The 17,544-nt window shown below is 36.0% G+C and overlaps 1 protein-coding gene across 1 annotated transcript in view; it reads left to right on the forward strand.

The window, feature by feature from the left end:
* Window positions 1-14,780: 14,780 nt before the first annotated feature.
* Window positions 14,781-17,544, forward strand: part of Lama2 (laminin subunit alpha 2) — a 556,565-nt gene continuing 553,801 nt past the window's right edge. The window contains exons 1-2 of the mRNA XM_042696100.1: window positions 14,781-14,916; window positions 15,657-15,854. Coding sequence (XP_042552034.1) covers window positions 14,781-14,916; window positions 15,657-15,854 — 334 coding nt within the window. The remainder of the gene's footprint in view (window positions 14,917-15,656; window positions 15,855-17,544) is intronic.

Raw genomic sequence — 17,544 nt, forward strand, 5'->3', positions numbered from 1 at the left:
AAAAAAAATTATATGTGTATATATATATATATATATATATATATATATATATATATATATATATATATCTCCAGGATATCACCCAGGCCCTGAATTCAAGCCCTACAACTGGTACAAAAAAGACAGTTAGAATTCAAAATTGACCTTCTTCAGATTATCAGACATTCAGGTTACTTAATCATATGTGTGTAATTTGTTTGCTGATTTAAAATTGTGTCTGTCAAATTAAATTCTTTCTTTGTATCTCTTTTGAAGTAAGTGGCTTTTTTCTCAGTTGAAGATTGGATCTATAAGTACTTTGTAGTTCTTTCTGTACTCTTTTTTCATAATGTTTACTTTTACACGTGGATATATTTTGATCTTCATTACATTGTGATATGATGTCAGGTAAAATTAAATAAATTCAAATATCTCACCATCTTATATATGATGTCAGGTTAAAATAAGATAGTGAGATATTTGGATCTTTAATTTTTATATAATTTCAATTTTTTATTGTAAAGGTGCTGTACAGAGGGGTTACGGTAACATATTTGCATTTTAAAGAATATTAGTTGACACTTGAAATGCTAACTCAAGGAATCATTTCATTTCTTAGACCCCTAAGTAAAGATTTAATGATGCACTTTGTATTTCTTATACAATTTGTGTGGCTTTGTAAAAAGTAAATATGTGAAAGCAACAAATTTTCTTTGAAATAGTAAGAGCTGTTTTCTGGTATATTTTTTCCAATTATATTAATAATCATTAATTCATTAATCATTGAGATGTTGTTATCATTAGGGTGACTCCCCCAAAGACAAATTTGAATCTCTACTTTCTGCCTGAGTGGTTCCCTTCTTCCCTTTCTGCTCTCCTGACTGTCTGTGCACCACGCGAAGAGGGTTGAATGCTCTCATTAGCAAAATAGGAAGTGAGAATTGGACATGTGAAGGGGTGGCTATTTTTAACATTTGCCTTTTTGCTCAGGTCTTCCATTCCATAAATAAGTTTTATAAGGGTGGGGCTCTGTGGATTGACTGCAAATGGATGAATAAGCATTTAACTCTAGGTTTGGTTCTGAGATGCTCTGCTCACAATACAGCTACCTTCTCCAATCATGTTGATGCTTTTACCTCGACCTCAGTCACTCACTTGAAATCAGGCATGAAGCCTTCAAACTTTCATCTTCTATTCTTCCTCTTACTGGCTCCACCCTTCATTCACCATTACAGGTTAAATGCTGTTCTATCCAGTTACCCTCTTATTTCATGGCAGAATGATGAATTGGAGGTATTGGGTGTAAACTTGGACATTCTGTTTTCATACAAGTCCACATATTTTTCTTTTCTTTTTAAAATATGTTTTTATTGTAAAAATACTGTACAGAGCATTGCAGTTACATGAGCAAGGTAATGAGTACATTTCATATCAAGCATTGTTACCTCCTTCTTTGTTTTTCCCATACCATCCCTTCCCTCCCACCTCCACAACTACACTTCCCCCCCCCCCACCTAAATTGTTCATTTTTCAACATAGTGTCTTGTCCATCTCATTGTTACAATGGGTTAACCTGTATCCCTATTTAAACACTTTGTTTTTTCCCTTTCCTTCCCCAAATTAGGGAAGTGTATATACAAGATGCAGGGCACTGACATTAAATACAGTGAAAACAGGGGTTATACCATGGGGGAAGAACATACAAAGAAACAAAAAATCACATGGTATATTATAAATACATTAGAAACAATAGCAAGCAAGAAAAAAAATCACTTGTGTCCCTATCTTGGGGTTAATTTTGCTTAACATAATCTTTTTTTTAATTTTAATTTTTATTGTGAAAATACTGTACAGAGGGGTTACAATTACATGGGCAAGATAATGAGTATATTTCTTATCAAGCATTGTAGCCTCCTCCTTTGTTTCCCCTTCCCATCCCTTCCCATCCTCCCCCCGGCCCCCCACCTAATCCTCCCCGCTTACCCCCCCACCAAAGTTGTAAAGTTCATTTTTCAACATAACGACTTGTACATTTTATTGTTGCAATGGGTCCACCTGTATCCCTAATTAACGATTTGTTTTTCCCCTTCCCCTCCACTGGTCATATGTACATAGCTTTGACCTTTTCTCCTTGTCCCAGACATATACTAGTTATTGCAAATATGGGAAACCATGGGACCTATGTTTCTTTGGGCCTGGCTTACTTTACTTAACATAATTTTTTTCAACTCTTTCCATTTCCTAACAAATGTGGTGATGTCATTCTTTCTGATAGAGGCATAGAATTCCCTTGTATGTATATACCACATGGACAAATGGGATTGCATGAAGCTGTGGAGCTTCTGAATGGCAAAGGACATAGCTAGCAAGATCAAGAGAAAGCCCACAGATTGGGAGAAGATCTTCACTAGCCATACAACGGACAAGGGTCTCATATCTAAAATATACTTGGAACTCAAATCCCCCAACAACAAATCCTCAAAGAAACAACTGCCCAATAAACAAGTGGGCTAAAGACTTAAAGAGAAACTTCTGTGAAGAGGAAATAAGAATGGCCAATAGACACATGAAGATATGCTCAACTTCTTTAGCCATGAAAGAAATGAAAATCAAAAAGCGTTGTGGTTCTACCTCACCCCAGTTAGAATAGCTATAATCAAGAACTCTAATAATAACAGATGCTGGAGGAGATGTGGCCAGGGAACCCTACTGCATTGTTGGTGGGAGTGTAAACTTGTTCAACCACTCTGGAAAGCAGTATGGAGGTTTCTCAAAGGACTCCACATAGAGCTTTCCTATGACCCAGCAATCTCACTTTTGATCACAAACAAGACCATACTAAACCCAAATGATCACAAACAAGACCATACTAAAGCTACCAGCACAACTATGTTTATTGTAGCATTATTTATCATAGCTAAGATACAGAACCAACCCAGATGCCCCACAGTAGATGAATGGATCAAGTCCACATATTTTTTCAAGTGTTCCCAAGTATCAATTATATAGGGTGGTTTTGTTTTTCAAATTTATGTTTATCTTTTCATTTTATCTTTAATATTTGAAAAACATAAAAGTTTGAAATTTACTGATAAAGAATATTGATCTTATAAATGTGTTATATACCACATTTTCTCGACCCATTCATCTACTGAGGGGCATCTGGGTTGGTTCCATATCTTAGCTATAGTAAATAATGCTGCAATAAACATAGTCATGCTGGTAGCTTTAGTATGGTCTTGTTTGTGAACATTTGGGTAAATGCCCAAAAGTGGGATTGCTGGGTCACGGTATAACCCCTGCTTTCACTGTATTTGATATTGGTATAATTTGTGGAGGGGAAGGGAAAAAACAAATCATTTAAATAGGGATACAGGTGGACCCATTGTAACAATGAGATGTACAAGTCATTATGTTGAAAACGAACTTTACAATTTTGGTGGGGCCGGAGGGGGGAGGAGGATTGGGTGGGGGGAGCCTGGGGAGGATGGGAAGGGGAAACAAAGGAGGAGGCTACAATGCTTGATAAGAAATGTACTCATTATCTTGCCCATGTAATTGTAACCCCTCTGTACAGTATTTTCACAATAAAAAAGGAAAATCACCAAAAAAATTAAAAAAAGAATATTAATCTTTATCCTTCATCATCTCTGTCTTCCTGCTTTTCAGAGTCAATATTTCTTGGTTGTTTTTTTTTACAGTTTGAAATTAAAGCAAATTATTCAAAAATCACTACAGGAATACATTCACATTGTTTTGAGAAGTTTTAAATTGAGCCAGGTGCAGGTGGCTCATACCTGTTATTCTAGTTACCCAGGAAGCTGAGACCTGAATAGTTATGACTTGAAGCAAACCAAAGCTTCACCTCCAAATAACAAATTAAAAGCTGAGGTGGAGGCACAGCTCAATTGGTAGAGTTCCAGCCATGAGCTAACTCACCGAGCAAGAGCTGAGGCCCTGGATTCAGTCCCTGGTACCAATCATCTTAAATTGCGTGGAAGCATATTTGTTATTTCTCGTTAGCAATATTTCCATCTTTCCATATAACCATTAGAATTAATTTAGTAATGCAAATTTAGTATATAGTTCTAATTTTAATGTAAAATGTATATTGTTGGTAGCTTCAAAAAACCAATATATTTTGATGAAAATATCTGCATAGAGATATAACTCCTTTTATAATGTAGACAGGACAGATTATAATTTATTTAGCCATTCCAAAATCTGTGCACTCTGTTCCCAGGTATTTATTATTGCCAACATTTCTGCCATAATCAGCCTTATACTCCTATCCCTTTCTCCCTTTTACAATTATGGGCTTCCTTTTTTTGTACTCTTTATAAAGAGTCATGTTCTTTAAAATAGTGCAATTAGGATAACAGGCATAAAATAGGTTAGAGGAAGCCCATTCACATCTGAGCACCTTTGAAACTACAGCACCAACAAAAATGGAAATTGGTACCTGAGGGGATAATGTGGACAACCTAGGCCATGGATGTTAAAAAAACATATGAAATCACCAAATGGAAATGCTGGTAAGAGTAGGGTTGGTGATGCTGAATGAGGGAATCATTGAAGTGGAGCTGTGAGTTGGGTTGATGTCATTCTTGTGGGTGTAGACAGCAATGAAAATTGCTGTAAGATGAGAGGTAATAAGGCCAAGGGAGAAAAGCCTCTATTGTTTGTGATTTACATATAACATTTGCATATATTTAAGAGGTATGATATGATATTTGATGTATGTATACATTAAATGGGCACTGATTCTTTTTTTTTTTAATTTTATTTGAGAACATACTGTACAGAGGGGTTACAATTACATGGGCAGGATAATGCATACATTTCTTACCAAGCATTGCAGCCTTCTCCTTTGTTTACCCTTCACCTCCCTTCCCAGCCTCCCCCCTCGCCCCCCCCACCGACATTGTAAAGCTGGTTTTGACATGACATTTTGTACTTCTCATTGTTGCAACAGATCCACCTGAATCCTTAAACGACTTGTTTGTCCTCGTCTCCTCCACATGTTATACTGACATCAAATATAGTGAAAGCGGGGGTTACACTGTGGGGGAGGGACATACAAAGCAACAAAGAAATAATCTTATAAATGCGTTAGAAACACATGCATGATAGAAACAAAAACATTAAAATACATATTTGAGGGTTCGTTTTCCTAACATCACATTCTCTGACTTTTTCCGCTTGACTCATACCTATACTAGATATTTCAAATAAGGGAAACCATGGGACCTATGTTTCTTTGGGCCTGGCTTACTTCACTTAATATAATTTTTTCCAAGCCTTTCCATTTCCTAACAAATGGGAAAATGTCATTCTTTCTGATGGAGGCATAGAATTCCATTGTGTATATATACCACATCTTCTTGATCCATTCATCTACTGAGGGGCATCTGGGTTGGTTCCATATCTTAGCTATGGTAAATAATGCTGCAATAAACATAGTTGTGCTGGTAGCTTTAGTGTGGTCTTGTTTGTATACATTAGGGTAAATGCCCAAAAGTGGGATTGCTGGGTCATAGGGGAGCTCTATGTGAAGTCTTTTGAGGAACCTCCATACTGCTTTCCAAAGTGGTTGAACAAGTTTACATTCCCACCAACAATGAAGTAAGGTTCCTTTCTGTCCACATCCCCTCCAGCATCTGTTGTTGTTAGAGTTCTTGATTTTTGCTGTTCTAGCTGGAGTGAGGTGATATCTCAATGTTGTTTTGATTTGCATTTCTTTTATGGCTAGGGATGTTGAACATTTCTTCATGTGTCTATTGGCCATCCTTCTTTCTTCTTCAGAGAAGCTTCTCTTTAAGTCTTTCGCCCACTTACTTATTGGGCAGTTGTTTCTTTGAGGATTTGTTGTTGGGTGGTTTAATTTTTTGAGTTCCAAGTATATTTTAGATATGAGACCCTTGTCCGTTGTATGGTTAGTAAAGATCTTCTCCCAATCCGTGGGCTTTCTATTGATCTTGCTAGCTATGTCATTTGCCCTGCAGAAGCTCTGCAACCTTATGCAATCCCATTTGTCCAACCTTTCTTTGATTTGTTGTGTTTCCGGGTCTCTATTCAGAAAATTTCGGCCTGAGCCAAGGAGACTCAGGGTTTCTCCTATTCCATCCTGTAATGTTTTCAGAGTGTCTGCTTTGAGTTCAAGGTCTTTGATCCATTTGGAGTTGATTCTGGTGCAGGGTGATATATAAGGATCTAGCTTTAGTTTTCTACATGTAGTTAACCAGTTTTTGGGCACTGATTCTTAACAGAATTCTTATTTGATTGCATACACTTGCTTTTCCTTTTTGTGCTAAAGATTGTATTTCTATTCATATTCCCCTATGTTTTTTGTTTGAAAAAAAAGTCCTACACAAACTTACACAACTTCTGTGTGCTATTTGTGTCCATCTCCCAATTTATGAATCAAGTATGCATAATTCATATTAGATAAATATGAACTGAGATTAAAAAGACTGTGTTGGTGGAACAAATGTTAATATGACAGAATAATTGGTTCAGAGGCAATCAATATAGTACAGAAGAGATGAATATCTATGTTGTTGAGTCTGTAACATTTTCTCCAAAATGATGTGGTAATTTATAACTACAGGGTTTGAGATTGTCTATGTTTCTATATTTTCATCAATAATAGGTAGTACTATGTTTTTTCTTGATTAATTTACTCTTGTTTTCATTTATGTGGTTATATCAACATTTGGCCAAGTAAAGGGTCACTCTGTGTTGGGTTTGTAAGGTTATAATGCTTGAAAATATCTCATTGTTTCTTGAGGTTTGAGTGAATTGAGAAAGCTGCCTCAATTTACAGACAGTTTCTAAAAAAGTTTACTAGAAAATTATTTTCCATCTTTGAACATGCAGCCAAATGTTGATCAATTTTGAGAATCATTGATACATTTATTATTTGATCCTTCCTTCAGGTAATATTATCTCTATCTTTACTCCCAAAATTTTGAGGTGTATTGTTGTCTTTTTAAAATTCCTCCCCTTGAAGATTGTTACATTTTAAGATGTGTGTATACAAACATATACATTTGTAATTTGAAACTTTAATACTTTCTGAATATTTTAAAACATGTCATTTAACTATTTGAATTTCTTTACATGTATTTATTTAAAGAATTTGATCAATAAATCTTTAAAAAATTTTTAGTCAGTGTTGGCCTTCTTTAATTAGAAAGAATAAAACAAAATTTAAAATGTATGATTCACAAAAATCAAATATGTATATAGGAAAGTTAAGCATCAACTTTTAATATTTTGAGAGTAGTTTGTAGAATTTAGGAAAAGAAGACTTCTAAGTAGAAAGTGAGGGAAATTTTTAATGGGGTTTTATCCTGAAAATATCATTACAAAAATAAGCATTTCTCTTATTTTATCAAAATAGCACACAACATCTTATATTTTTGGCATATTAAAAGAATGAATTGAGACTATGTCACTGTGGATTCTTCAGACCAAGGCATATTGGAAAATGGTGTGACATTGTTTCATTTATGGTTGTTTTTGACAATAGGGTCCTAAAATATTTTCCTAAAATATACGTGTTATACTTTCTCCGTTTGTCCCCTCTCTTTGTCTCTCACCCCTCCTCTCTCTATTTCTCTCTTCTCTCTCCCCTCTCTCCTCTCCCCACCTCTCTTTTCCTTACGAAGGGGAGGGGGGTTGAATTCAGGCCCTTGACCACGGAGCCATGCCTTCAGCTTTAGTTCTATTCCCTGGTTATATTTAGAATAGGGTCTCACTCCTTGCCTAGGAGGGCACCTGCACCATCATCCACTTACTTTTAGATTTCTTATGTTGGTAGGATCACAGGCATGCACCACCACAGTCAGTTCACTCCATGGAGACAGAGAATTGCAGACTTTTCTTCCCCAGGCTGGCTTTGGAACTGTGATCTTCTCAATGTTAGCCTTTCAAGTAGCTTGTGTTGAAAAGGGCATGTTACTACACCCAGCTCTGGATTGGAAAGGTAAATTGCAAAATTATCTCCCCAGACTAGCCTCAAACTATCATCCTTCCATGCTCAGTCTTTCAAGAAGCTAGGACTATAGGCGTGAGCCACTGGCACTGGGCAGCAAATTTTGTTTTCTAAAACTGCAATCCTACCGAAGTCTTCAACCTGTTACTATGTGTCTTCATATTTTTTCTTCTTTACTTGATAACTAGATTGATTTCTAGTAATCTGTCCCGTGCTTTATCCATTTTCCAAGCTCACTTTCATTGTCTTCTTTTAGTATTATGGGTTTTTTTTCCCATGATTTTCATTTTCATAATGTAATTGACATGCTTTGTATTTTCATTATACCACTAGAAGTGATGCCTGATAATCAATTAGAAACTGATTTAGTGTGACACATAGTTTTTTTTTCCCACATATGTTTGAGAACTCATTTTAAAATTGAGCTCTTAGATTATTTTAAGTAGGGATGTTTCTCTCTATATTTTAACAATTAATAACTCAAGACTCAGAAATGTTTTACTTAGGTAATCATCATATCATTTATTATAAAAATATTACATTGTTCCGTGTCAGGACCTATGGACAGACTTTATTCCTTTTCCCAATACTTTATCAGATTATCTAGACATTTATAGGGAGAAATTTAGGAGAGTAATGAATTTCTTATACTTATAAGGAAAACCATACTTAGGTATTCTTAATGACAGGAGAAAATTTCTCTAGAAAAGAGAAGACTTGATGAATATTTCTCTAGAAGAGCGGACTTGCTGAAGTAAAATGAGAGATATTTCACATAAGAGTATTTGGTCAGTTTGTGCTCCTTGATATACTGCCAAATCATACACCATCACAGATTATAAATGAATACCTATTGGTACTTTGCCCAACTCTTGAGTGCCTCAATATTAATTTTACTTAATGAATAAAAACTGGCATTTAAATTATTTTGAGTTTTTTCATCTAACTGACAAGATTGACTATGCTCTTCGCTTTGCCTCCTAGCTGAATAGTCCTTACCTATTTTCCTGTTGAGTGGCTTGCTTTATTCTTTCTGGTCTATAAGAATCAATTTTTTCACTAAGAGTAATTGATGTATAGAATATACAAAACTTTTATCTCTTAAATACATTGTATACTTTTTCTACCTCAGTGTTGTTTTTCTGTCAATTTCATTTATTGAAATATTGATATTGTTTATGATGTCTGAATTTCAGGTAGTTAACTCAGCTTCCCTATCTTGGATTATATTTACTTCTAATGGATTTAGTATTCTTATTTTTAACAGTTCTACCACATAGCTTCTATGTTCATGAAAAGTTTCATTTTACAAAAAGCATGAAGAAGGAGACCCCCTGGACTCTGACTATGACACACGTGGAGATCTTGCCACTTCCCTCCATCTCTGTAGCTCCTCTAGCCACTCTGGATTTGTATCTGCTATCTGATTGTCTTACTTCTTCCCTTGCTCTCTGTGGGCTGTTTCAACACAGCTGACAGACACAGCTTTTAAAAGTGTAAAGTGGCAACAGTTGCCATTTTTAGAGAGTAAAAAATAATGTGTGACCTTTTCCTTCCATCTCTTACCATTTACTCCTCCCTTTCAACATTACTTACTGTCCTCAAGTCTGCATTAATTTCACCTTACACCTCAGGTTTCTACGTGTACTAGAATGGAAGACAGCTTGCTTTGTCCTAAAGTTTGTTGCTGTGGTGGTAGATGCTGCTTTACATAGGTAGGCTTGGTCTTACTCTGTTCCTAGCACCTCTGTTTTGCCTACAGCTTTGGGCCTCATGCTCCCATTGCATTTCAAGACATGACTTCGCTTTATCATTTTACTTAGTGTCCAGATATGTGCAACTCCAAAGTGTAAAGGGCTGATTTCCTATAGAGTGAACTTTGACAAAAGAAATGCAGGATTTATTTAATAAATTCATTTTCCTTCTCTCTCCTTGTAGTCTCATGTAGCTCCTCTGGAAATGTCTTATATGGACAAATCAGCTTGCTATACATTGTCAGAAATATGGAGTGAAATATGAATTTCAGGCAAATGGATTTCAGCAGAAAATATCACCAAAGATAAAAGAGCATTTTCTTATTGTATTAAGATATCAGAATCTGAAAAAGAATACTAATGTGTAGACACTAATAATACCCTTTCATTCTTACCAGAGATTAAAAATCCTTTTATGTTGATCTATCTCCTTGGATTTTATACCCAAATGAAATGTTGGCACTGATGTGATTTCTTTAGAGTCAGGTTTCAATAGAATCAGACGTAAGACAGGTGTTTGTTCAAATGTCATATTTGACATCACTCCTAGCTCTTACCTCAGAGGTTCTTGATCTAGATAATTTATTTAATTATTGCGATATTTATTTATTTGTTTGCTTTTGTGGGGGTAGTCAGGGTCTTGAGCTTTTGCTTAGCTTTTTCCCACATAACTAGTGCTCTATCACTGGAGCCACACCTCCAACTGTGATTCGTAACTTATGCCTGTCCTGTTTCAGAAGAAGAAAAGCTTAATGTTATAGAGATATTTGTCTATTTTGTTGAAAGCAGTTTTCCAGTACACAAATTTTTGGCACATTGTAGGCTCTTAATAACTCTCAATTGAATGAACGGAAAAAAATAAGTTTCAACATTGAGGCTGTTACATGTTGATACCTTCCTCACCACAACAAACTTGAACCTGTCTTTGCTTCATTAGAGTTCAAGTTGTAAGCTTGAAGGTCTGCTTGGGCAATACTGGTTGGCAATACTGTCCTCTTAGCTTGTGAGAAATTTGTCTTTCTTCCATAGTAGGAAAGCTCTTTCTCTTTATTTGTATTCAAATGAAGGTCTCCAAAGAAGGAAAAACCAGAAAAATAAATGACAACATTGTAGTAGGTACAAAATTATTTCCAAGAAACTCTTTAAAATATTGAATATTCTTGTCTTAGAATATAGAGTTAGCCTCTAGTGAAGTCATCTAATGTGTGTTTGGGGGAAATATTGTTTTACAGATTAGGCATGCATTAGTTATATTTATTTCTGGTTAGTATAAGTACTCTCACATTTTCTAATTATTTTTAGGGTATTCCACAAATATTACTTACTTGTTTGTATGGTATTTATTTTTATATGTTGTTTGTATTGTAACACATATATATGTACTATGCAGTATATCCCTGTTTATATATAGTATATGCATATGTATCCATATAGACACATTTATACACAGTATATTATATGTATAGCATTTATTTTCATATATTTACTTGTATAATAACTTTGTTTTCTGTATTCACTTATTGTTTACAATAAGCTATCATTTTTGCATTTAATTGGAATTTTAAAACTTTAAAACACATTTTTAAATTCATTTTACAATTGTACCTACAATTAACTCAATTTTGTATTTCTAATTGCTGTTAGCTGTGCTTTTACAATCGTACAATTGATACTATTTTTTCCTTATTAAATGCAAAAATGATAGCTTATTGTAAACAATAACATATATTTTTTCTCTAGGCCCGTTGTATTTTCCAATTATTATTCTACCTCTGTTCTTCAACTGCATTGGGAAATCTGTTTCCTTGACTGTATATTCTATTCCTAAATAACTATGAAATGTTTTCATGAGAAGTAAAAATAACTATCTAGCTATCTCCAAGTGTAATTATCTCCACATATCCTGCTCATTCCTGGCAGTCTTCCTGTGTTTCCTACCTCAGTTACTCATACTACCAGACAGCCAGTCCGCTGCAGGCAAAAACTTTCGGATGATCCTTAAATCCTCATATCCGGTTGGTGAATAAATTCTCTCTCCCAAACATGGCTGAGCTATTCACTCCTCTGTGCTGACACCACATTCATGAGAATCCTGTCCTGTCAGATCTCATCTTAAATGTCATCTTCTCCAGGAGAGTTTCCTGACACACTATTTTAAGAAGTCTTCATCTTGTAATTACTACTAAATCCCCTTGTAAAGGTTATAATCGTTTGTGATGATTCATTTAAAATTTTTTCACAAAGAAATGATGCATTTCCATCCTAGCCAGTTTATTGGTTTGCATGTCCACTTCTCTTTTTTCAGACAACTGCATGGTGACTGATTGTTTTTCAAAACCAGAGATCTGAGCTCACAACTTCCCATGTCTTCTTCATAAAATGCAGAGACTTCTAGAAAGCACAAGTGTATATCATCCATTATTTCATATAATGCCCCGATGATACCTGTAAGGAAGTGAAACCATATGATAACTTTCAATGTTACCTGAATAATTAACAGTTAAATGAAAACACCTTAAGCTCCAAATTTATATACTATATTAAAATGTGTTGAAATGAACTTTAAATTTTCCTACAAGGGTAACAGTGATTTCCTTTTACGAAAATCTTATTAAAACCCGAAGAGCTTTAATGATTCCTTGTTAAATAATGATTGAAGTATTTATGAATTTTTGTAATTAAAAAACATTGTTCAAACTGAAGACTGCTTTCTTCAACTTAGGAAAGTGGTAGAACGTTTGGTTAAAATCTACTTTAGGTGACTAAAACTGACAATAGCATTTTAGTGGCTATAAGCCATGTGAGTTCATTTATAGAATATTTATTCTTTATTCAAAAGTGTTTCCAATTTTCTTTTTCAATACACTAAATTCTATTAAATTAAATTCAATTCTTTATTTTTGTCAGGCATGGGGGTTGAACTCTGGGCCTGGGCACTGTACCTCAGCTCTTCAGCTTAAGGCTAGCACCCTACCACTTGAGCCACAGTGCCACTTCTGTCTTTTTTTCTGCTATGTAGTGCTGAGGAATCAAACCCAGGGCCTCATGCATGCAAGGCAAAAACTCTACTACTGAGCCAACTTCGTAGCCCTATTATTTAATTTTATTACACTATTTTTGTTTGCTTTAGTACGTTTTTATGGTGATACTGGAGTTTGAACTCGGAGCATTGTACTTGGGCTTGCTTGCTCATTTAGTCTTCTACCACTTGATCTAAGCCTCCAGCCCTGCTTTTCTTTGTTCGTTATTTTGGGGGAATAAATCTAGTAGACTTTGCTGCTCAAGATGGCCTGGAACCCGCATCCTTTGGATCTTTATACCTAAGGATTACAGGCATGAGTTATTTGCTTGCTTTTTATCTGTATTTTTCGTTTCTATTAATCTTTTCTACAATTTTAAACTTTATCAGGCGAACAGTATTCTTTGGTGGTACATTAATAGAAATTCTGAAGAAAATTATTTTAATTTTAATTTATCATTAACTTTTGAGCTTGATTTCTTTATGCTATTTTGTTCTCATATCATGTATGATAGCTCCTTCAGACACATGAGGAATAGCCTTTTTCACATACTGTCTATATTGTACACATGTGAATCTTTAACAGCTAAACTATGGCTAGAAGATTGAGGCCCTTGATTTTTATTTCTTTTACTTTATTTCAACTTAACCATATGTGGCTAAGAGTTACTGCTATAAGAAGGTGAAAATGATCAATCTGTTTGCACACAGAAGTCTTGACAGGCGAAATCAAAGCATCAACCATTACAGTTGGAGATATCAGCATTCATCTCTTAGACTGTTAAGACCAGTAACAAATAGATGATTATGAATATAACTTTATCCACCAATTTGACTTCACCTTTATTTACCATGCCACCCCCACTGAAAAGTCAATGTTGCTATTTGCAAGTGGCATTCAGAAAATGTAGACCAGATGTTAGAATTAAAACCAACAGCTTTTTAAAATAGTTAATTAACAATAAAAATTTCAGCCTCATCAATAAATGAAAGGTATTTTATGTAATATACAAAAGAACAGAACATTTCAAAGCATTGTATTTTATAATACTGCTGTAAAACTTAGATGACCTAGCTCAGATTTACCATAAAGCTACAGAAGGAGATTGTGATGGGGACATATATGTGTAGGGATCAATGGAGACTCCACAAATGGACTCGCACATTACTATTTTGTTTTTAAGATAAAAACAAATAACATAATCAGATGAAGAAATGATATAGACTTCAACAAATGGTACCAAAAATGAATGAACACCTGCATTCAAAAAATACCTAAGCTTCACAGAGAACATCAAAATAAATCAGTGTTACAAAAGTAGAAGCTGCTGGCACCGGTGTAATCCTAGCTACTACTGAGTTCTGAGGATCACAGTTCAAAACGAGCCTGGGCAAGAAAGTGTGTGAGACTCTTATCTCCAATTAACCACCAGAAAACCAGAAGTGGTGGTGTGGCATAAAGCAGTAGAGTGCTTGCCTTGAGCATAAAAAGCTCAGGGAAATTGCTCAGGGCCTGAGTTTAAGCCTCATGACTGAAAAAAAAAATAAATGTGGAAGCTAAGATTGTACAGTCTCCAGGATGGATAATATTGAAGCACCGATGTTGGCCAGGGATTCTCAACCAGTCCTATTAGGAACAATACCCTCTTATTTTACTGAAAAGATATTCATAGATGGTATTCTAACTTCAACATATTGTCTTTAAAAATAACATATCTTTTAAAAGCAATATAAAACACAAAAGGAAACAAGCCATCTATATAAAACACTAAGCAAGTTTAGCATGCAGAATGAAACATGTCTTCTAATCAGCTTAATTGATGGGATCTTGATATTGCCAGGAAAACCCGAATACCATTGAAATGGTTGCTATGCCGAATAGTTTCCTGAAATGGTATAGGAACCTGAGTGGAATCCAAAAACACAAAATATGGGATTTCCTTAACTTATGTAGTAGATACATTGTAGAACAAAAAACAAAAAAAAAACGTATGCCAACAGACTTCGACTATATATTATTTTAATCGACATGAATAACCAGTGGAGCAATCAGTATGAAGGACAGTTTGTGCAGTACAATCATCCTGTCCACGGAGGGACAACTGTTACCCCTCAGTACAGTAATGCCAGCGGTGTCCACCTAACCCCTGAGCTGAGAACATCCTGTAAAGTCATAAAACACATCAGAGGGGCTGTCTCAAGCTAATGATGTAGATCATAACAAACACCAATAACAAAACTAGTGAAGTATTACCATCCAAGCCAGAGTGACAGGGGAAAATGGAGTTCGGTTGGGTTAAAAGTAGAATGGGAACTTGAGGAGATGGAATCGAGAAAATCACTGCGGGGAAAAAAAAAAATAAAGAAAGTGTTTACCTCTCCTTTAAATAAATGTCCCCTGACTGAACAGACAATCAGAATTCCAACGATTATATTGGTGAGACATTTTCTGTAGAATGGAGGGTAGGCAGTTCTCTGACTTTGCTACCTTGCCAGGAATCTCCCCTGGAGCAAGTCTCCTGGCCTGACGGTGGCCAGGTGAACAGAGTAAATCACACACCAGGACGCACCTGACTGCAGAGTCTCACCAGGACTTCCCCAGGAGCTCAAGTTCCTAGCTGTACAGATTTCCCAGAAATAATGTTTTCCATGTGTAGGGATTTTTACACATCCCGAAGTGTTTTCCTCTCAGCGACTTGCTTAGTTTAGAAGTTTAGACCACGGGCCAAGCAAAGGGATGATCCAGTTTCTGAGGATGGCACGCTGAGCTGTAGCAAAGATCTTTGGACTGAGGACCCTTTAAAGGCCCGGGGCCGGGGAAGGGGAGGGGAGGAGTGTCCTCTTTCTCTCCCCCCACCCTGCTGAGCCCAGACTAAGGCGGGGAGGGCCGTCTCCTCCCCTTTAGCAGCTGCTGCTGCTCACTCTGCTCTCAAGCCAGGCCCTAGGATCCGGAGGCTCAGGAGAAGGGGATCGGCTCCCAGCTCCACCAAGATGCCAGGAGCGGCTGGAGTCCTGCTTCTCCTCCTCCTCCTGGGGGACCACGGAGGCGGCCGGGCACAGGGGACCTCACAGCGGCGGCAGTCGCAGGCACACCCGCAAAGAGGTACAGTCAAGGCACCAGCTGCTGATTGCAGCTTCTCCCCTGAAACCAGGGCTCTGGCTGGTTCCCCTCTAGCTGGGAACTTCGCATTGTCTTTGGGCCTGGGGGACCAAACTTGATGCCAGTTCAGGGTCAACTCCCTTAAAGAATGATGTAGGGTGAACGGGGAGCGCTTTTTAGTCTTCTTGCTTTGCTATAAACTCATTTATGATACCTCCCCCAAAGTTTCCGGGGTAAACTTTTTCCCCCCCCCCCCAATCCCTGCGTTAAAAGTTCTCTCCCCAATTGCAAGTTCGTCTTGGAACTTTATGAAAAGCAACTCATGCGTCTTTTTTTAAAATTTTCTTTTTAATTTTAGGCGACGTTGTTTCTAATTATCTGAATGGATTTGTAAAATAGTTGGATATGTGAGTGTTTTCTTTCGTGGCAAAACGACTTGAGCTTCTATTTTTTTTTTCATACTCACATCCTATCTCTGTCTTCTATCTTATCATAGTGAACTCTGTCCTCTTGTTCTAATTCAGAGAAGACTTCCAAGTCGTGTGTATTATAAGACCACGATGACCAGATACACTTTTCAGGGGCTTTGTAAATCTTGGTATTAGTGTGACTTAAATCATTCTCATCAGAGCATTTTAATATTTATATGCATAGCCTTCCTAAAACTCCTGGGAGTCTTTGAAGAGTTACTTTATCATGCATTTTAAAAGAAGCACATTGCAGCACTTGAATTATAACTCATGACACATTATTTTAGCATTTATGTAAGCTGGAAAACCTGAATTAAGTAGATAAGTAGTTTAGAAATATTAGATTTGTTATCTTACTAAGTAAGAATACAACATCTAGAGATATAGACCATTGGAATGTTTTGACGTACATTTGCCCATTTTCTAACAGTTTTGATGTTTCTCCTATCATCTTTTTCAGTATGTTTCTTTTTTAAATAAATGAAACACTACTTAAGCTCCTTGCTATAATAATAACTCTCTGACTATAATTCCTGGAATAAAAAAATGACCTTGAGTTCTCTATATAACTTTTTCATCTGCCTTTGCAGAGGTAAAGCAGGGTCAACATAGTTTAAATAGCAGAATTCTTGAGAGTATGATTTTGAGAACATCTTTGGCAGTTGAAAAATCAACTCTTAACTATTAAGTTAAAATAGTTCAGTTGTATGGTATGTTTTTTTTGAACTTTTTAAAAATGTTTTTTATTGTAAAAATACTGTATGGAGGGGTTATAGTTACGTGAGTAAGGTAATGAGTACATTTCCTGTCAAGCATTGTTGTCTCCTCCTTTGTTTTAAATGGTATGTTTTAACCATACACGTTACGATTAATATATTTAAGTGGTGGGAATAAAGCAAGGGCTGGGATAGCAATTTTTTCCATCAAACTGGGCAGAAATATGCAGAAATAAGCAAAATAGTTCCTTAATATTTTCCTTGGTGCACACATGTTCCCTCCTTTTCCTTCCCATTGATTCTCTCTCTTAATTGAAGTAAACTTAACTGCATTCTTTATGATTCAGGCATGAGGTGAGTGAATTCAGAAGGAAAGATTTAGAGTCAATCTATTGAGAGAGCACATAGAGACTGTAGAATAAGACATCTTCACCAAACTATAACATAGCTACTCTACACTGTCATAATCTGTATTCTACTACTTTTATTGTCTTTATTCATAGCCAC

Source organism: Dipodomys spectabilis, unplaced genomic scaffold (genome assembly GCF_019054845.1).
Source record: "Dipodomys spectabilis isolate Male_0828 unplaced genomic scaffold, ASM1905484v1 ptg000001l, whole genome shotgun sequence".
Taxonomy (NCBI): domain Eukaryota; kingdom Metazoa; phylum Chordata; class Mammalia; order Rodentia; family Heteromyidae; genus Dipodomys; species Dipodomys spectabilis.